This window comes from Limulus polyphemus, unplaced genomic scaffold (genome assembly GCF_000517525.1).
Source record: "Limulus polyphemus unplaced genomic scaffold, Limulus_polyphemus-2.1.2 Scaffold216, whole genome shotgun sequence".
NCBI classification, from domain to species: Eukaryota; Metazoa; Arthropoda; class Merostomata; order Xiphosura; family Limulidae; genus Limulus; species Limulus polyphemus.
The window spans coordinates 672,120-694,912 of NW_013665826.1; the positions used below are offsets into that span (position 1 = coordinate 672,120).

A 22,793-nucleotide genomic window follows, 5' to 3' on the forward strand; every position below is an offset into this window, starting at 1 on the left:
TTGACAACTACGCGGTTTGTTGTTTTCTCAGATGATGGACCTTTCTTATAGTGTTTTAAACTAAATTCAGAAACGTTTGTTGTATAAATACACTATATTTTTTTTTATGAGCAACTGTTTCTAATATATCCATGTCACAACTGCAGTACATACATAACACTATATTTTAAATATTATACGCACAGCAATAAGGTTAACATCTCCGCTGTTCTCTAAATTTGGATTAAGAAGCATTAATTATTATAATAAAAGTACCTTACAGCACTATATCTGACTTAAATTCACAAACATCTACTGTTTTGTTTCGTGGAAATAAACGTGTAATATTTCAATTTTTGGAAGTTCCCCCGGTACAATATGCATTGATTGTATTGCATTTTGTGAATTGCCGGGATTCGTCATATCATCGTACAATAATTTAATAATCAAATAGTACTGACAATAAACATATTTAATGGTGTTTTGTCAACCTGTTTTTAAGCTCATCGCTTCACACATTACGAACGAGGAGATTATTACTAACGCCCTCTGGTTACACTTTACAGCACGGTACTTCGTTTAGAGCACCAATCAGAAGATCACAATCCCACTCCACCCACCGCCTAGTTTAGTTGTTCTATGGCATCCCTGCGCGTACTCTTATTGGCGGAACGAGCTTTTACTTATAATATATTACCGATCGTTCGGGCTGTCTATCACTCCTCTTAATCTACCTTAGCGCACCGACGTGACAGATAACCCTACTCGACTGACAGTGTGTTCACTGTTTGTGCTATGATCTAAATTTTTACAATTCTCAAGAATTTTGCAGCTGTCGACAAATTATACCATCAGCAATATCGCACATTCTACTGTTCCACATAATTTTGTTCCGTGTGGGATTGGTCTTTATTTCGGTGCGACGTACCTGTTGTAGAAAGAGATAAATAAGTTATCTTTACGACTCACTGGCGGGCCGCTGCTTGCCCGCCTTCTCATCTTGAGCTGGGTCTGAACACCGCCGCTAATTTCCTCGTGTTGTACGCTGAGTTGATAGCTCACACAGTTACCGCTTGTTGGGTCGAAGGTTTTTAAACTTTATCTCTTGTGGTTAGCTAATCAATGAGCAATCGAGTTTAGAAACTGGTAACTTTTCGAAGTTCATAACAAATGCTGGGTTTTAATGGTAACATTTAAAATAGCCTCAAAGGAAGCTCTTTTTATATATATCTTTGGATATTTTAGGGCTTATACGGATACGCATTTAGTTTTTAGTGTGCTTCTGATTTTCCGACGTTTGAACAATGTCTGACGTAGCGGTAGTCTACGAGTCACAATCCGTAGAGGAGGAGTCCAGTTGCCCTTCCACTGCCACGCCGAGTAAAGTCAAGGATAATGAGAGTAATGCCGTAAGTAACGCGTCCACTGAGGTAACAGCGGGCGAGGCGTCCGAGGAAGATTACTATAAGCCCATCAAAAGGTTGTGTATGATTGAACTGAGGCCGGCTCCCAACCCTAACAAACCGTTGAATTCGTTTTTTATCAAAGATATTTTGAACCACAAATCAAGTGTCCGGCGATCCTCCAGCTTTTCCGAGAGGACGATTGTACGTCCTTGGGACTTGCACACTTCAGACGCCGCCAGACGTCGGCCAAGATCGGCAGATGAAGATTCTCGGTCTGAGAAGTCGGAAAGCGACACTCCAGAAAGTCCAGCCGCTACGTGCCTCCCAGCTTCACCCCTCGATGCTCTCTTTGAAATGACAAGCAAGGCGTTTGAAGGATTAGAAGCTGGTATAAAGTTAGGTGAGTACAAGAGCTTTCGATGAGCGTATATATAAAAAAGAAGGCATAAAATGAACTGTTGATTTTTAAAATTCTATTGATAATTCTGTAATTGCTCAATAAAAAACAATCATTGAATTAATGAAAGCTTTCTAGACCTAAGGTGGTTATTGAACAAAGACACGGGCATTACAACAAGGTCACGTATAATAGTATTTTAAACTAGTGTTTGACAGTGCGAAAATGCAATTGCTTAAAGTCTTTTATATACTGATATATATGTATAATATACCATTGTAGTGTTTCGTTTATAAAGATATTTATGAAATGGTGCACACATACACATATAAACACACACTAGTGTTTTCACTATCATAAATGTACATTGTTGCGCAAGAAACAAAAAACATTATAAACAGAAAGAAAAATGAAAAGCACTTTTAGATTAACATTCAAAATTGTAAATTTTCGTTTATGGATTAGAATTTAGAGCACTTCGTTTAAAATATTTATATGCAGATTCTATTAGAACATTTATAAGAACAAAATTTCATGTTGATCTGACGGAGGTACTACAGTAACAAATGGGCGGAAAAAATCAAGCTGAAACTTTTCTGTTGTATTTCATCAAGTAGCTAAACTTAATTTAATTTTAACTCAGCTGACAGACAACTATTGCGAATAGCTTCAAAAGTAAGTCTTTTAATGATGTAGAACAACATTGTTGTGTAAATATTCACACGATGTCAGTCAAAACTTACAGTGGATAAAATCTAATTATTTTTTTTTCTTTTTGCCAGGGACTTTCAACAAACGTCCTTGGCTGAAGTGCTTAGACTAACAATATGCATGTAAAATCTACTGATAGCGTTTAGTTCGGTTTCACCGAAGTGACTCATTTACAACAGGCTGTTAAATGGTGTAGCTGTGTAACATTTATTTCTGTTTCACCGAAGTGACTTATTCACAGTAGGCTGTTAAATGGTGTAGCTGTGTAACATCCAGTTCGGTTTCACCGAAGTAACTCATTTACAGCAGGCTGTTAAATGGTGTAGCTGTGTAACATTTATTTCGGTTTCACCGAAGTGACTCACTTACAATAGGCTGTTAAATGGTGTTGCTGTGTAACATCCAGTTCGGTTTCACCGAAGTGACTCACTTACAGTAGGCTGTTAAATGGTGTAGCTGTGTAACATCCAGTTCGGTTTCACCGAAGTGACTCGGTTGGAGTTTGCTATTAAATGGAGTAGCAGTAATTATAAGCTTCAAAATTTATTCTGGAACACTTCATTTAGTTTTAGGATGACTGGTGAAGATAAATGAAGATCCATGAAATTCTCATTAAGTACCTAGAGTTATGTATATATCAGTCTTATTTATTTTCTCTTAACATCATCTTCAAGAATAATTTTATTAGGTATTAGCTGTATTGGTTTCAGACAACTATCACGTCCCAGTAGTTGTAGTTCTTCGAACATTTGAACAAACATCTTAAACATCTGACTACAGTTTTTAAACGCCCTTTGTCAGATGAGCCATTGTTCTGACAATGATTTTTACTTTTAACCAAGTTTAGATTCGTGGAAAAGTTGGACACCTGGTGTTTTACCACAGTTTAAAGTACATCCTCTATTACATGGGTCTAACAGAGTTATTCACTTTAGGATAAGAAAATGTGTGTACACGTTTGGAACATAAAATGACAGACAGCATACAGTGTGGATAACAGTGCCAAAAAAGAGTAAATGCTTGTATTCTTAACACCAACTACACGTGTCTTTTTGAGCGCCATCTGTATAATAAAGTGTGGAGTTTCAAACTCCAACCCCGTTTCAACCTAATGGCGGCTTCTAGGATGTATCTTATTCTAGGTTTTATGATGTGCCCTAGTGGTTTGAAACATGTGGTAAGACCAGGCATTCTGTCTTACAGTTTAGTATTTCATGGGCTAAGCGAAGGAAGCATATAAAAACTACGTGTGTTTTCAAGTGTATTTACAAGAGATTTCGATTTGTTTAGGATAATACAGAAGTTTGGTAAATACTTTCTGTGAAAGTTCCGGCTCGCACTAAACTCTGTAGTTAGAACATTTACCAGTTTACAGAAAGGTTTAGACAAAACTGATTAAAAAGAACTGCTAACTGTGGCCTTTTGTTTATTCATATCTCATAATTCAGATCATGTAAACGTTTTATAAGGTCACCGAGTTTCTTCGGAATTTTTAAATCGCCCGACCCAAAAACTTGTTAACATTCTTCTGTGCAAAAAAAAAGAAAAAAAAGAGTGTATTTCATGTTCTATTATGCATGGGTTCCGAACTTTCTCAACCAAAGGTCCCCCCAGAACATGCCGCATCGTTACTGAGCCCCACACCAACTCACTCAATGGATTTGTAGATACTAAGTACTCTATCACTATTGTGTAACTACTACAGCCCATTCTCCCAATTTAGGATTCCCTTGTATAATGGATAATGTTGATTAACTCGTGCTACTTAGACTGTTTTAACGATAGCATCACTTCGTTTATCTGATCTAATTGATAGTATAATGATAACACAAGTGAGAAAGAAACTTACCAAAGTACAAACTTTTATCTTATAGCTCCATCTCTTGACCGATATGAGATCTAATTACAGCCGCGGCTATTGAGGATCCCCTCTTGTTGAAATAATGCTTTCGATGCTGTGTTTAAAATGTGCCGAGTTTTCCCATTGTGCTGAATGGCTGATTAAGATTCACATTAGGCGGAGCTTTACCTTGAATGGAATGTCATATAGTTTTTCAAATAATTCAACGTTTATCTAAAATGATTTCGAAAAGAGGAGGATTCGTAGTTTTGTGAAATGGAAACGTGAAATTTGTTTTTTTCGATAGCTATTCTGTTAACAACATGCAGATATGTGCAGCTAAAGTAACTTATATGGACTTCCACGTTCGGTTATTTGTTTCAGAGAAAAAGCCACATTGAGTTATCTGCTGTGTCCACCGCAAGTAATCGAACCCCAAATTTTAGCGATGTAAGACCGTAAATGTATCGCTGTCCCACCGAGGACTCCACGTTCAGAATAGTGTATAGAAGTACAAAGGAAATATATCGGTGTCTAGCCATAGCAACACAACGACTTTAAATAAATTCAAATGCATAAAATAGTAAACACATGGTTAAGGTATGAAGATGTAAAAAAAAAAAAAAACTGAAACAGGACATATTATGTACTGCTTTTAGAGCGTTTTATTATCCACATACATAATGTAAAGCGCTCTATAACAAGAGGTGAAACTATAACACCAGTTTCTGAAAAATATCCACATACATAATGTAAAGCGCTCTATAACAAGAGTGAAACTATAACACCGGTTTCTGAACAGTATCCACATACATAATGTAAAGCGCTCTATAACAAGAGGTGAAACTATAACATCGGTTTTTGAACAGTATTCACATACATAATCTGTTCAGAAACCGGTGTTATAGTTTTATTCTTGTCAAATCTTTAATGTTATCATGTTGATGTATGATTCACAACCAACCTAGAAATTATTAATAAATTGATGTCTTTCAGTCAGTTCCTATCTCTTATGTTTTAATTCTGGCCAACACTACAACCCTATACTGTACTTCATGTATTTTTGTAGTGCGAGTAGTGTACAGGGTGTCTGAAAAGTCTGGAACCATAGGCACTTCAGCGAATTTTACAGAATGTGCTCCACATGCTTTTCTTGTAATTCGAAGCGAGGTTGGATTAACAGTAAAATTAAATCGACCTTCTCATTCTTTAACAGAGCCATAATCAGTCACGTATCTGAAATTAAGAAAAGCTGCAAATCACCTATGGTTCCAGACTTTCCGGACACCCTGTATTGATATATTAGATTTATTGTTGTTTTTCTGTACTCACAATGCATTCCAGTGCCTCTTAACCTACATCTCTTTCTTTAATCATTTGACACTAGTTATTTTACCAAATCCGGAATGTATGTTTCTAATCTTTTTGTGGTCTTGATTAGCACTAAATTTCACCAGTAAAAAATACAGTAAATATACAAGAGCTCTGCCAGAGATCATATATCACCAACGTAAGTCTATTAATGCTCTTAAGTTTATTTTAGACTTTATCACATTAGTGTAGAAATAATAATAATAATAATTAACTGATGATCAAGCCCCTTCTATGCATCAAAAGTATTAAAACTTTCACCTCACTAAATTTATTATGGTCTCAAAGATAAACTTAAACAACATACCAAAGTGTTATTGAAGATATTACAAGAATATTACTGTGTTGGTATTGTTGAGAAACTGTTTCCTAAGGAACATGCAAGAATGTATTAGTATTGTTCAGAAACTACTTCCTAAGCACCATACTGGGTATTATACTATGGGATACATTGAAGCTAACAAGAATCAGGCACATTTAATCAGTATATATGTTAACTCAATCTCAGGATCGGTGATTCACCGACAAAATAATCATGGCGTGTCAAAATTATGAAAGACCGAAATGAAATGTTATTACAGTGTTCATACAAATTATTGTACTAAAATTGCGAAATGTAAAATACCAAATAAACAAATAACGAAACATAAAAATGAGCCAGCTGCTTCTGTCTTTATGTAAAACAATTTAAGTAAATTGCGGAATCTAAAATACTAAGACAAAGAATGAAATGAAAGCACTTTCAATAAGTAGGTACCCAATGAAAAGTGTGAGGACCTTGTGGAAACGAAAAACAATTGTGAAAGCTTTAGATTGAAAAGTAGAGTGACAAGTGTTTTGTTTTTCCTCTACTCACTAAGGAACAATATGAAAACCAGTTACATTAAATAAAGAGACTATGGTAGCTCATGGGGACAAAGTGGCTCTGACAAGTAAGCAATATCGTAGACTTAAAAATGTACGTTTGCTAAATGTAAAACTGACACTGTTCATATTAAACATTTTTCCATAAAGAAGGATAATTTGATCCTATATGCATTTGACCACGAGGCACAAATATGTAAAATGTAAGTCGATTAAATATTTTTTAACAGTATCAGAACAGGTGAACTCTCCCCTCTTTGGACAAATTTTTGTACATTAAATTATAATAGCTTTACAAAACTAGATCCCCCCCCCTTTTTTTAACGATGTAGGCGACAAATGTATTTATTTGTTTGTTTGTGCCGAATTGTTTAGTTTTGCAGTTGTGGCTGTAGTACTGAGTATATAATAGTCTTATAGTATGGATAAAACAATCAGTTTTCTAATGGTATTACTTTCTTCCTCTAAAACTGTATTTTCTAGATAACAAGACGAGAACGTTACTAATGTTAGTTCAAACTCGTCTGAAGTTTAATGTTTGAGGTCTTTCTAAGTTGCTTTCCATGACCCCTTTGCATATGAGGCCATGATGTCAATGGGTTAACTTCTGCATAAATAATAAATACGTGAATAATTAATAATAAGTACAGTTTACATATTTTTGTTCATTTAATAAAAAACATATTTTCTTTGAAATTTTATACTTTACTTGGTGCACATTTTTAACATTCGCAATCAACAACTATTCATAGATTAAGCAGCATTTTAAAACTCAGCTCAGGAACTGCAGTAGTTCAAATACAAAACTTACATACGACCGGTCATAGAATATGCATGTCCAACATGGATAAACATAGCACTACTGCACATCAAGGGACATCTACAAACCATTCAAAACTTAGTATTAACAGCAGCTTTTAGAGCACCAAAAACTAGAAATTCACAATTCTTAGATATATACACAAACATACTGACCTTCTCAGGCAAACTCCTTAACATTTCAGCAAAATATTTCAAAATATGTTTCCACAAAAATGAGTTGCTGACCTCCATTGTTTGATATATCATATACGATGATGATAGTCCTAAGTACCTCTACCTCATTAATATCTGTACTAGATTTAATACCAGATCATCTACTGCTAGCTAACTTACAACTAATTATTCAGCTAATTTAGTATCTAAAAAGGTTATCTTTATCTAAATACAATCTTAGAAGATCATCGTTATCAATTATGCGCGTACGAAGGAACTGTTTGCGACTAAAGACTATATGCACAATCAAACTAGGAAAGTGCACAACCTACAAAACACCTGGAGCTTTATCTATGGACATGCCACGAACAACGGTCCGAGTGTGTATAAGAAATAGCATTGTCATGAAGAAGAGGTCCAAATGCAACTTAACCTTTCTGGGTCAAACAAAATCCAAACACTGACCAAAATTAACAGCTCAAAGTACAGTTCACAGTTTGATTATATCGCTTTACACAAAGACCGAATCAGCTGTCTCTCTCTGTCTTTATTATTTTTTTGTATTTTACGTTTCGAAAATTGAGCAGATTAATTTGCACAAGCAGTAAAATAACATTTCATTTCGGCATTTGATCATTTTCACATGCTAAAACCGTGAAATAGTTATTTTTTCTGTGAATGACCGAATCCTGAAACTGAGTGTAACATATATATCGTTCAGATTTGAACTTGAGATAATTTAATTTGTATTCTTTGTGCTATCCCCCTCAGCACGTGTGCCAATGGTTTTGAATTGAAGTATACGTAATTTTACAATTATTGTTAATGTACATTGATCTCAATGGCCGAAATTAAATTTTAAAAAGCTGCTGTTAACTGCCTCAGAGATAATATGTTAACATTGTGTATCAGTCTGTTCATTAAAAAACAAAAATGTAACTGGTTTTTATATTCACTAATGTGTATCGTAACAAATTTTAAAACAGTTATAGTTTTCGTTATTAATTATTAGCTTTGTTTCCTTTGTTTTGTTTCATTTTGTTCGCGCTATATGTTACAGCTATGGTACAAGAATCAGACACGTTTCAAATAATGTATTATTGTCACTTTCAAAACTGTTCTTTAGTGTTCTAACTCAGTTTCAGCTGTGTTAGTATTAACCTATGCATATTACTGTAATGAAGGCGCGCATTCTGCTTCAGAGTTGACAGATTTATGTCAATCTCTGTTGACAACGTAGAGAGACCGTAAACAGGTTCCGGCAAAACGATGGGATGGTCACAAAACGTTTTGTTTAAAAGAAATATGTAACAAGATAAAGTCAATAGTGCAAAATGACATAGAATAAATGAGAAGGCGTAATACCAATATCACTAGGAAACATATATTTTTATTAGTACGACGTTTTGGGCAAGAACGTCCTCCCTCAGACGCTTTAACGTTCTGGTTGCTGATGCTTTGATGGATCTGGGGAAGGGCGTTTTACCCGAAACTTCGTGCTAATAAAAATATATGTTACCAAGAGTTATTGGTATTAGGTCCTGTCATTTGTTTATTTTTCGAGCAAGTACTGCGTTTCATCGGGTTATAAAGCAACTCTTATAGAACAGTTCGGAATGCTACAACAATACTTAAAGTCCGGAAAATGAGCCGTAAGTTGTTAAAAGTAACAATACAAGAAAAGAGGAGAAATAGTACAGTGGGGGGTTTTAGGTATAAAAAGAAAGTTAATAAAAGTAAACAATGATACGAAACTTTTAATTATATTTAAAGCAGTTCAGTTGAAATTGGTTAACTCTTTGAATCGAACTCAGATACATTTTATACCCATAATCTGCGGTTTAGGTTACATCATTTACTAACCAGAGCTTTATAATTAATTAAAATTGAATTAATAGGTTCTTATTTTTTTCATACATCACGGATATGTTACTTAAGAGGCATATATAACTCATGTTTGACATATACGTCCGTTTGATATTTTGGTGCTAGGAAGTATTATGTATTGTCGTACCGTTGAAAACTATTCTAAGTCGACATGACCAGATGAAGAGTAATGCTTTCACGAAACGTCATGAAAGAAAACAATCAATTTTGTAGCAACTTCAACGTTTTGTTGTAACCTGTTTTATGTTAATACTCATTTGATATTATCATATCTTTTACCATAAACACTCAGCACAGTATTTAGAAACTCGCTCTATTGTACTATACCCATAAAGTTGTTCGTTGTTTACATGTATAGTATCGTATATCCATCAAGATGTGAGTTGTTGACTTGTGTAGTGTTGTATATCCATCAAGATCTATGTCAGTGTTGACATGTGGTGTATTATAATATTATTATTTATGCCAGTATTGTCATGTAATGTAGTAAACTATCATAATTTATGTCAGCATTGTTATATAGTGTATTATACTATCATTATGTGCCCCAATATTGCCATTTATTGTAGTACACTATCATTATTTATCTCCGCATTGTCATGTAGTGTAGTATACTATCATAATTTATGTCAGTATTGTCACGTAATCTAGTGCATTATCATTTTTATGTCAGTATTGTCACGTAATCTAGTACATTATCATTTTTTATGTCAGTATTATCATTTATTGCGGTACACTATCATTGTTTATATCAGTATTATCATGTAGTGTAGTATACTCTCATTATCTATGTCAGTATTGTCATCTATTGTAGTACACAATCATAATTTCTGTCAGTATTATCATGCTGTGTAGTATACTATCATTATTTGTGTCAGTATTGTCATGTAGTGTAGTACACAATCATTGTTTTATGTCAGTATTGGCATGTAATATAGTGCGTTCATTAAGATCTAGTCTGTTACTGATATGTCGTATATTATATCGATGTTCATATTAGTGTTGACATGTTATGTCAGTTGTTAACTTGTAGTGTAGTATTTCCATCATGAAGTCAGGTGTCAACTTGTAGTGTAGTATGTCCATCATGGTGTCAGTTGTTGACTTGTAGTTCATCTATCCAGATGTCCGTATTGATATGTAGTTAATCATCATGATGCAAGTGGTTAACTTGTAGTATATTGTTATGGCTGTTACTGACTTTTAGTACAGTAAACCCATCATAATTCAGTGTTTTGAATATCCTTCATAAACTATGATGTCATTCATGAGTTGATAATTCTTTGTCCACATTCTTGTATGCAAATTACACTGGTCATTTAAATATAGAACAACGTGAAAATTATTCCTACAGGGATAATAGTGTTATATTTTTCAAAACAGAATGTAAATTTAGGAATGAGAAATTATATCGTGTAGAATTAAGAATCAATTATTGGATGGATTAATCTCCAACATTTCGTAAGTCAGATATTAATCTATAAAAGAATGAAGTGAAATTATATATATATATATATATATATATATATATATGGAGGGTAATATGTCTCAAAATATGTTGTTACTTTTAACCTCAAGTAAATCACAAGGGGCGCTTCTTCCTTGAAATAATTTTTATCCAACATTAACATCCGTAAAATTTAAAATTTAATAGGCCTTGTGATTAAAATCCGTAAAATTTGAAATTTTAGTAGGCCTTGTTACTAATGGCTGTATAAAACTTATATGGTGTATGTTATTGCTACTATTGATCATTAGTTTGCGAATGATGAACTCAAAGTCAATTAAACTGGCGGGGGGAGAGAGACAAATTCGATGACGTTAAACGGTCGTGAACCTTTTCAAATATATTTAGGTAACACTGTGATAAGCACACAAGAAAAGAGACCAACAGAAGTCCGGGAAATTATTTTTTACATAAACGATATCTTTATTTTTCTAAATACATATAAACCTCGAAATGTACTTCTTGTTAATTCGGTAAAAGAATCCGGAGCCTATAAGCCTAGTCTTATCATTCAACCGTGTGTTTACTTTACCCACATGGTTGAATGTTTAAATCAATATATTTATATATAAATACAACTGTTGACAGGTTCTCTACTCACAGAAAGAAAGGCGAATCGTAAACAAAGGGTGAGAGGAGTAACATGAAAATCAGTGTTGACTATATGATCCTGAGTAGATCTTGCAAAATCTCATGTGGGCTGGAAGCTGGAATTCAAAATACGCCGATCGATTCTTAAATGGAATACTCAAACTTTTTTGAATCATTTCCGTGCAATCCATCAATATTAACTTTTCAAGCAAAACTAACATACAAAAGCAACGCCGTAGAAGCGCTTTCTAAGATTTCTTGTCACACTCAAACAAAATGTTTTAAAATTAATCAAATTTGTCTACTAAATATTGTTTAAGTCATTAAAACTAGTCACACTGAATAACTATGATTGGTAGTCGCTGTGACATGTCCCCGGAAGCTCATAGGTAAGTTTCCGGACTTAAAAGGCATAAACTTGTGTTCGATTCCACAAGGTGGACTGAACTCTATGAAGTATACAAACACATTTCTATTCCCAGTGCGTCAGCGGTAAGTTTATGGAGACATAAAACATTAATAAAATCGCTCATTCTTTATGTAACATATATAAGGGACCCAAGCAACAATTAATTAAATTAACTGTAATAGTGGTTGCATTTTTTTACATTATTATTTTTTTTTTTAAACTGTGTGCTATTAATGACTCTGAAAGAACAAAGTCTTGAAGACCCACAAGCAGTTTGGTGTAGAAATAGTTTAGAAAAATGTGTTTATAAAAGCCGATAGGATCCATATGACTATAGTTCGTGTAACGCTTGTAGTCATCAACAGTTAAGGTAAAAAAAACAAAAAAACTTTTATATAGAAACGAACATTCCTAATGATCTTACAGAATTGAACCACCAGAAGTTATTTTCAAAACTTAGTTCCGGCTATAATGAAAAGAAATAAAAAGTAACATCTGAAAAAATTCTGTAATTTAAAAATATATTTTGCAAATAGAGCTTCACTCCTTTTTTATAAACAGTTTTCAAACTCCCCCCCCCCTAAAACGCTAAAATTCGGTTTCAAATTGTACAGCTTTGCGCGTAAAAGAACAAACACAAAAATGATTCATGAGATGCTACTACAAGGTTTTGAAACATTACTGGCAACATGGTTTTTTTATCGTAAACATCTCTGAAAGTATAAATATATGCACAATATATGCGCAGTCATGGGACTATTCCTCTACCTAAGTAGCAACATGGCACAATACATATCTAGTCATGGGACTATTCCTCTACCTTAGTAGCAACATGGCACAATATATGTTCAGTCATGGGACTATTCCTCCACCTGAGTAGCAACATGGCACAATACATATCTAGTCATGGGACTATTCCTCTACCTTAGTAGCAACATGGCACAATATATGTTCAGTCATGGGACTATTCCTCTAAGTAGCAACATAGCACAATATATGTCCAGTCATGGTACTATTCCTCTACCTAAGTAGCAACATGGCACAATATATGTTCAGTCATGGGACTATTCCTCTAAGTAGCAACATGGCACAATATATGTCCAGTCATGGGACTATTCCTCTACCTAAGTAGCAACATGGCACAATATATGTCCAGTCATGGGACTATTCCTGTAAGTAGCAACATGGCACAATATATGTTCAGTCATAGGACTATTCCTCTAAGTAGCAACATGGCACAATATATGTCCAGTCATTGTACTATTCCTCTAAGTAGCAACATGGCACAATATATGTCCAGTCATTGTACTATTCTTCTATCCAGACAGCAAAACTTCTTCAGTGCATTGCCTTGTAATATATTTATGATCATGGAAAGTTTCATTCCTGTTTGTATTTTCCTCTGCGCCTGCAATTGAAAACAAGAAGGTATAGAGAGATTGATTCAGTAGCTAATTTCATTATTTAACGAATATCCAAAGTAAAAAAAAAGAAGTTACAATTTAAAATACATCATACTTTTCATAAGACAATAAAAGTATTCTTCCTCTGAAATCATCAGGAAGTACTGTTTCTGAAATACGATACTTCTATTTATTTGATAAGAAGAGTACGATGTTTTCACCTCTTTACTTTTTATTTGTTGAAAGTAGATACAGATGCTGAACTATGCATTTCCTCGTTGAGATATTATTACACTGTTAAGTATTATGGTGTAATAGTTAAACCAAACAGCAGTAATAATAACCATTTTGTCCATTTCCTTCTTACCTGACTCAGTATTGATTTATAGCCATAATTATGTCTCCGCAGAGACACTGTTTTACTATTGTTTCTTCTTCTTCTTCCAAACACTTTTCAGTTGTTCACAATTTATTCATTTCATGGTGAATTTACTTGAAACAAGGTAGGGTTATATCATGGTCAAATGCGCCCAGACACTTTAATTTTTTAATTTATTTATTTAGGCGTTTTTAGGGATTTTATGGGATCTAAAGTAAGATAATCCCAAAATGTATATTTGGGCTCCCGTGCGGTCATATTTAAAGCAATCAAAATGAAAATTGGTAAAAATATATATTTTCATGCATCTAACATATTGACGTACCAAAAAATTTAATTTGATTATTTTTAATCTTTTTAGGGGTGTCAAAGCTCGGCCATATTTTGATAAATTTATATGGGATTTGGTAAAAGATAATTTTTTACAAAAATGTGGGATATGTCTGGTCATTTTAGAGGGTCAAAAGGTTAAATAATTCCATCATTTTAGAGGTTTGGTCAGTTACGTAGCCATATTTCGAGAAATTTTCGTGGGATGTAGAACAAAGATACTCTTTGCAGGTCCCAAACAGTGATATAAACAATTTTGGAATTTTTGTCTTTTCAGCGAGGAAAACACAGTTGGGGTTTTCGTAAACTATTCGTGTGTATATCAACTAACTTACATGGGATTTGGTATAAAGATAATTTCATGCAGGTCCCAAGCAGTGACATAGACAGTTTTTGATTTTTCTGTGTTTTTCACGATTTTTTGGTGTCAAAATTGACCATGTTGTGATTGCGTATCGAAGACGTGTTGCATTCTCCCACTTATGTTGGCCTTTTCAATTAAATAACATAAAACCAGTGATAATCATTTTAACAATTTCCTTCTTACTTAAAACAATATTGGTTTATCAATACCGGTTTCTAGCAACAATTCAACAGCACAATATCAATAATAATCTTTAACTATTTCCTTCACACCTGACTCAATACGCTTCTAGCAACAATTAAACAACACAGTACCATTAACAATGATTTTTAAGGTTTTCATTCTTAACTGAACTAATATAGGTTTCTAGCAATGATAAAACATGACGCCAGTAATAAACATTTTAACCGTTTCCTTACATGATTCAATATGTTTCTAGCAATAATTAAACAAAGCAATAGCTGTAACAATTAACAACCCTTTTAAGATTTTTCTTCTTACCTAAACCAATATGGGGTTCTAGCAATGATAAAACATGACGCCAGTAATAAACATTTTAACCGTTTCCTTACATGATTCAATATGTTTCTAGCAATAATTAAACAAAGCAATAGCTGTAACAATTAACAACCCTTTTAAGATTTTTCTTCTTACCTAAACCAATATGGGGTTCTAGCAATGACTAGAACATAATGCCAGTAATAAACGTTTTAACTACTTCTTTCTTACCTCACTCAAAACGGGAATATGGTAGTAATTCAAACAATAGCAAGAGTAACAACTAAAACAATAGCAGTAACAACCCTTTGAAGATTTCCTTCTTATTTGAACCAGTACAAGTATTCAGTAATAATTATACAAAACAATGGCAGTAATAAATATTTTACCAGTGTCCTTCTTAGTTGGCCTAGTACGGTTTTCTAGTAAAAAGAGTATAGAATAGCACGTATTATTACGGTACATTCTACGTTTATCTCTGGTAATTTTTCTCTGTTCTCCCTAGCCCACCACAGTCTTTTCGTTTATCTCAAGTGATTGGTCTCTGTGTTCCCTAGCCTACAACAGTCTCTTTCATTCATCGCAGGTGTTTCATCTCTGTGTTCCCTGGCCTACTAAAGTATCTTTCATTCATCTCAGGTGTCTCATCTCTGTGTTCTCTGACCTACTAAAGTCTCTTTCATTCATCTCAGGTGTCTCGTCTCTGTGTTCCCTGGCCCACAACAGTCTCTTTCATTTAACTCAAGTGATTGGTCTCTGTGTTCTCTGGCCCACAACAGTCTCTTTCATTTAACTCAAGTGATTGGTCTCTGTGCTCCCTGGCCCACAACAGTATCTTTCATTCATCGCAGGTGTCTCGTCTCTGTGTTCCCTGGCCCATAACAGTCTCTTTCGTTAATCTCAGATTACCTGTCACTGTGTTCCAGTCCAAACCCAGTGGTTTCCTGTAATAGATTCTTTTTCGGTATCCCAAACTGTTTAGAATTGTTTTAACATTAATACTGACATGTATTCACTGTCTGTATTTCGTCTTTTTTTTTCAATGTGCGTTACAACATATCTGTGACAACAACTTCTCTAGAATATGTTCGCTAGACAACTTTCCCTGTTCTCTCTAATCAAATTGTCTCAAGAGTAGTGTGGCTGAAATAATATCACAACCCACCGACAAAGTCTTGCTTTTGGCCGAGTTACATCCTCTGAACTCAGAAGTTTTTATTATGATAGTGGCTATTTTAATGTATATTTTTCTTCGTGTACTGAGGGGGGGGGCTTACTTTTGGCCAAGTTACATCCTCTTATTCAGATGTTTTTACTAACAGAATGACTATTTTTATATGTACTTATCTTCAAGTACCATTGGATTATGGTTGCTCTTGGCAGACTTACATTTTCTTAGTTCAGATATTTTATTATAAATGTCTATTTTCTGCAAAGAAATTTCACTTAGTTTCCAAGAAAATATCATCGAAGTTTAAGAAATATTTTAAAGTGACAGACATATGTATATCCCTATAAAAGAAATTTCTTGTCAAGTTTCTTTCCATAAACTCTTTATATAAGCAATGTAGTCATTTTGTGTTCCCAAACGATAACTCTTTGTATAGCCAATGTAGCCATTTTGTGTTTCCAACTGTATAATTACCGAAGTATTTGGCCAAAATGCTGATAAGCATATTACTGTTATTGAAAGGAGCTACTTGCTCGGGTATGTATGTATATATATATTTATATGCTTCTATATTTGTGAGAGTATTCAGCTATGAGTATATACTCTTTTGGGGAGAATCGACCAAACTTGGCCAAACTATACATATTTATTTCCAAACTGGGTCTACTAACATTCCAAATTTAACACTTGTTTTAATTAAAAGTTTGGTATTTCTATTACTTTTTGTTCAAGCATTACGCTATAGAGGGTCTACTGGAAAGACTTGCCAACAGGACGTATGCCAAATGTACTTTTTAACATTTCTTTCTATACTTAACCATGACAAGCTTCCAGTAAAAGAAAAAAACAGTGTTTTAACAGCAAGGCAGCTACGCTTTGTTGTTAACGAGGTCTTTCGCTCAATGCCATAGCTCATCAGCCTGGCTGGGTTGACAATAGCCAAAGTCTTAAATGAAACGTTATAAAAAGTAATTATGTTAGAAACTTTCGGTTACACTGGAAACTGGCAAGATGCTATTGATACGCATCTTAAGAAAACTTGAAACTCCCAAAAGAGAAGGAGAAAGAACACCACACATTTCGGATTTTCCTTATTAAGAAATCGTATCGCAATACTGAAATTCAGAAACAACGGTAACAAGTATAATCATTACTGACACACACACAAATGAAAAATTTAATATATTTTTCAATATTTCTACTTTCTCGCCCTGAAACTACAACCATCATAATAGATTTCAATAATTAGATTAACTGTTTCTTTGTTCCATGAATAATTTTATTTTTGCAGATTCGTAGTCCCCCCAAAAAACTTTAAAGATGAGTTTGAGGATTTCTAAGATCTAAACTAGTACTTTATTTAATATTCATCCATAAAACTGATACACATAAACGTAGCTCATACAATTACCTATAAATCAACAAACAAGTGTTATTTGTTTGTTATTTAGCACAATACTACATATTAGACTATCTGTACTGCACTCACTACGGGTATCGAAACCTAGTTTTTAATGTTAAAAACCTTCAGACTTAATGCTAAGCTACTGAGAGGCATCTTGAAGGAATAAACTGATGGTCTTAAATAATTTGTCTTTTGACGAAGGAAGCTTTCTTTTAAATACGTGAAATGTTTAATATCTTCGGAAATTTCAATATTCCTTTAAAATAATGATGTAAACTATGTATTGCAATTATTTCATATATTAATCTAATTATTGAAATGAGAGAATTACACTATTATCAAAACTGCGTTCGTCCCAACTAACTTTAGTTACAACTGTAAGTAAACAGAAGTAAGATAAACTAGGTATTCATAACTACAAGAAAATAAATCATTCACCTTTAGATTAAGTTACGTCTAAATATCTTTATAAACTAGGTTAACTTTTTGATATCACCCGTGAAAAAAAAAACAAGAAGTAATACGGAGATTAAATTTGTGTAGATATTCTAAAAACTTTTACAGGACCTTAATAATACCAATGTTTTACAAAACAGAAAAAAGTTGGGCAGTAAAATCATTTTAAAATTACTTTACTTGGGTAAGAAAGAAAGCTTATGTCAGACTTAAGTTGCTTTTTAATTATTTCAGTCGTATTTAAATAATATCTTGTTACTTGGCGAAATATAGAACTAACAGAGCTAGCGTTGTTGTAAATCATGATCTTATGTCACAAGTTCAATAGGTCTAATGTTGCTATAAATCATGATTTTATGCCAAGGGTGTAATAGCTCCAATATTGCTATAAATTATGCTCTTATGCTACATGGTTTAATATATCAACTGTTGCTGTAACGCATGATCTTATGCCACGAGTTTTATATATCCAGTGTTGCTGTAAATCGTGGCCTTATGCCACGTGTTTAATGTATCCAGTGCTGTTGTAAATCGTGATCTTATGCTACAAGGTTAATAGATCCAGTGTTTCTGTAAATGATGATCTTATACCAAGCGCTGTAATAGATTTATTATTTCTGTAAATCATGATTTTTACGCCAAGTGGTTTAATAAGTCCAGTGTTTAATACAATGCTTTTTGCTGATACATTAACGAAAAAAAGTCCGACAAAGAACATGTTCAATTAAACAGCTCCAACTGAACTGGAAAGAGTTACTCTGTTGCTTTCTCTAACAGCTATTTTTTTCTTTTCTTGTTTCATTGATTTAAAGTTATATTATTGTTTGATTTTTACGAGCGCCCAAGGAGGCCTTATGAGACATTGTAGTTCACTTAGTTTCAGAGTGAACTCATTCTGCTATTACTCTCTGTAAATGTAATATTACATTTCTTTAAGTATATCCATAACATTTTTAGGTGTTTAACTAATTTTTAGAATAATTTTTGAAAAACATAACATTAAAGATAGCATAAATAACGACCTGTAATACAAATAATAATTAACTAGTAATAGATGTGATACTACATCAGCTTTAATCGTATTTTTCTGTAAGGCAGAATGTGATTTTTCAGACTTGTTTTATTTTGGTTTAATAACAAACCAATTACCAGGTTAGGCTTAATCCACTTTACCACTTTTTTGATAGTTTTTGTTAAATTGATACATAAACAGGCATATCACGTGGTTCACTACGTTGCTATAATGTTTACAAAAACTTTAAAATTAGCCGTATTCTCTAAAACTGTTTAGGATCCCATGTTTCTCATCAATGATCTATGTTATTATTTAAGATTCATAACGTAAATAAATTAATATGAAGAATATACTAGGACTTTCTCTACGTTAAAATACTTTTATTTGCGAGCTTTCGGCCCTCTTACCGGAGACTTCATCGGGCAACAATGCATTGAGCGATAAAAACAGTCCTTTGTTGTCCGATGAAGGTTCCGGTAAGAGGGCAGAAAGCTCGCAAATAGAAGTATTTTAACGTAGAGGAAAGTTCGTGTATAATTCTACATAATGATCTATGTTAGTTTTTTTTTATATTATTTCTGATAAACTACCTATTAAGTGGCTATTATTAGGAGTGCAAGTTTCTTTAAAACAGAGGTGTAGCCAAGAAAGGGGCCCAAGTGGGCCCAGCCCCCCTGAAAACTCTAGGCATAATGATCACATATTATTTTTCAGCTTTTATATATCATAAACTTGTATTGTATCATTTAATAAAGATAAACAAAATTTCTATAAACACTATTACATTTGATTTGATTTGTTTTAATGACAATTTTATTAAAAATTTAGATCAATTTCAGGTTTTTAATTTATTTGCCCCCCCCCCCCAAGTGGAAAACCTGGCTACGCCACTACTGTATAGTTAACTAAGCTCCAACATAAGCAAACAAAACGCAAGACCTATGACTTTTTATGTATTGTTTTAAGTAAATGTCTTAACATAATTGAAATACAGTTTACAACTTGATGAGTCACCCAGTAGGGTTGGGTATGGCTAATGATTATCACATTGTGCCGTATATCGAAAAGTCCAAGGTTCCAATCGCGATATGACAGTGAACACGCGCCACACTTTTAGCTGTGATCAATCATATTATTCAGTGATTAAGGTTAGCCGCATAGGCAGCACGTGCTACCGACTGGTTGCTCTCCACCTGGTCAGCAGTTCTAAGTTAGCGATTGCTATGCCTGAACCCTACGAGTCTCTTACGTGGTTGTTTCACCCATGTGTCCATAGTTTGTTACTCAGTATATGTTTTTTTCCTGTTGTTGTGTAAGCTGGCCACTCAGAAATATATGCAGATGCTTTATGAATAAATCATACTACAAATCTATGCCAAAAGCTGAAAATTACAAAAAATACGAAACAAAAAGTCGTTATCCAAGGTTAATGTTATAAGTATCTATTTTGTTTTAATTTTCAATGCTACGAACTAACACTTCTGAAAAGCAGCTTTTAACTTTTCAAGATATGTGTTAGCTCTTCCAGGAGTATGAATATTCGAATGCATGTTCATATATATTATATATTTACATAAAATTGAGGAAAACAATGACATTTGTACGTTGCATAAATATTATATTTGTAATTATGGAGCACCGACGCTCTCAAGTATTAATTATATATATTTACGCTTTTGAATTTTTTTTAAATTAATTTTAACGTCGAATTGCAAAAGCAATCTTGCTGACCCTTGATGATAAAAAAAAATTCAAAGCCAGTGGTTTTTTAAAGTCTTATTGTATACACAAGGTTTTTTATAACTGCCAGTTTAGAATTTTCGCACAAAACCACGTGAGGACATTCTAGTAAAGTTTATAGACGATTTGAATTGGTAAAGAATAAACTTTATTACAAGTTTAACATAGTAACATTCTGCGCATAGCTGTCCCTATTTTTGAATCGATAAGCCAGAGGGAATGTAGCTGGTCAACAACACCCAACTCAACCTCCAACTCTTTGAGTACAGGATATTGGGATTTGACCGTTGCTCTTGTATCAAACCCACAGCCCGAAAAAGTGGAGCGTGTTTTCGTGGTAATGGGATGCAAACTAAAAATCATCGGATTGACGGTTTGGGCATGCTAACTAATTGGCCACGCCCTGCGTGTCCATAAGATACCACTGTTGTTAACTGGCAGTAAGGCGATCTATTGTGTTTGTGAAATTGCAAGCATTGCGTTACATATTTTGAAATAGATTGCAACAAATATATGTATACATATTAGTGCAATATTGGAGTGAGGAGAATGAATTCGAATTTCCATTCTTTTAAATAACATAGTTATTTCCGTGAACAACATGGGTCTTATTTTGCTGTTCATACAGCCATACGATTATTATTGGATATCTACTTCTGAAGTTGAGTTCTTCTTCACACTTCCAGTGACCTGTTTGTTGTCATTTGTTTTATTAATATATTTTTAATTTTATTTCCTTACTTTTGTCCCCCTCTGGGACAGCGGTAAGTCTTCGGATTTACACTGCTAAAATCAGGGGTTCGATTTCCCTCAGTGGATATAGCAGATAGCCCGATGTGGCTTTGCTATTAGAAAAACACAAACTCCTTGCTTTTATGTTCCATTAGGAGCACCTATTCTCCTAGGATCAGTATTTTGAAGCACTAATTTGATTTCACTTTCTTTCATGTAGATTGAGGCACAAAATTGTATTAATTTTCTAATTTATGCAATATAAAAGCCAACAGGAAGCAAGTTGTTTTCTTTATTCCCCCCCCCCTCTCTATTTTCTGATTATGCAAAATGCACGGGTAGACGGATTGAAACATGCAAATGAGTGATGAAAGCTCGAATTCCGGATATTTCAGTAGTGTAAACGTTCCCTTTTATCTCACCCATATTTCAACTCCTCTGTGTCAGGAAGCCGAAGAATAAACGTAAATAAATGAAAAGTGTAGAATTTATACAACTGCTCATTTGGGTAGAAGAAGCAGTTAATCAGCTCGATGTTAGCACGTCAGCATTCGAGATGTTTTAAATTTAGGGCTCACAATTCATTTGATTGTTAACGTTTGTAAGAGGAATCTTTTAAATTATTGTATTGTGTCACTTAAGAAGACAGTTTAAAGCAGATGCAGGCCTTATCAGCTGATGAGATATTCGAGAGAGAAAGATTACCAACCTACTAAAAATGCTTACAGATAACCAGACAAGTTTATTTTCTTGGTCTTTGTAGCTAATATTTCAGTCGTTACTTACTCCTCTCTTCACGCTATCCTTTACGCAGCGGGTGAATTGACTTTCCAGCAGACTTCTTTCCGCCCCAACATGAGACTTCTATAGACACTTAAACACGTGTACACTTCGTTCGATTGATGCTTTTGCGAGTTCACTCCTGTAGGCTGGAGTGTTGAATGAGAAACATTCTAGAGAAATAAAATGTGTTTTTGTTTGTGTGTTTTTAACGTAAAGCCATATAATAGGCTATCGGCGCTCTATCCACCGCTTGGAAACGAACCCCGGACTTTAGCGTTGTAAGTCCGTAAACTTACTGCAGACCCATCGAGGGCAAGGTCAGTGAAGTGATCTCGTGGACTTAAAACTCTGAAGCCAGATAAGCTAAAGCAAAAAATAAGAAAGAATATAAAGAAGCCTTTGTTTGAGAAGAGCGTTAGTTGACTAGTGTAATTAGGAGGCATAAAAACACAAACTAGTTATTAAGTATAACAGTAGAAACAAAATGAAAACCTTGTCATTATATGTGCAACCGTAGACTCTCGTTTCTAGTGACGCCATTTTGTGTGTCATATTTGTCCAAAGACATTTCTTCTTTTGT

General features: G+C 33.9%; 1 protein-coding gene across 1 annotated transcript in view; it reads left to right on the forward strand.

Moving 5' to 3' along the window:
- The first annotated feature begins 1,059 nt into the window (after positions 1–1,059).
- LOC106478489 (transcription factor LBX1-like) overlaps positions 1,060–22,793 on the forward strand; it is an 80,301-nt gene continuing 58,567 nt past the window's right edge. Inside the window, exon 1 of the mRNA XM_013939035.2 lies at positions 1,060–1,785. Within this exon, the coding sequence (XP_013794489.1) occupies positions 1,284–1,785 (502 nt within the window). The 5' untranslated portion in view covers positions 1,060–1,283. The remainder of the gene's footprint in view (positions 1,786–22,793) is intronic.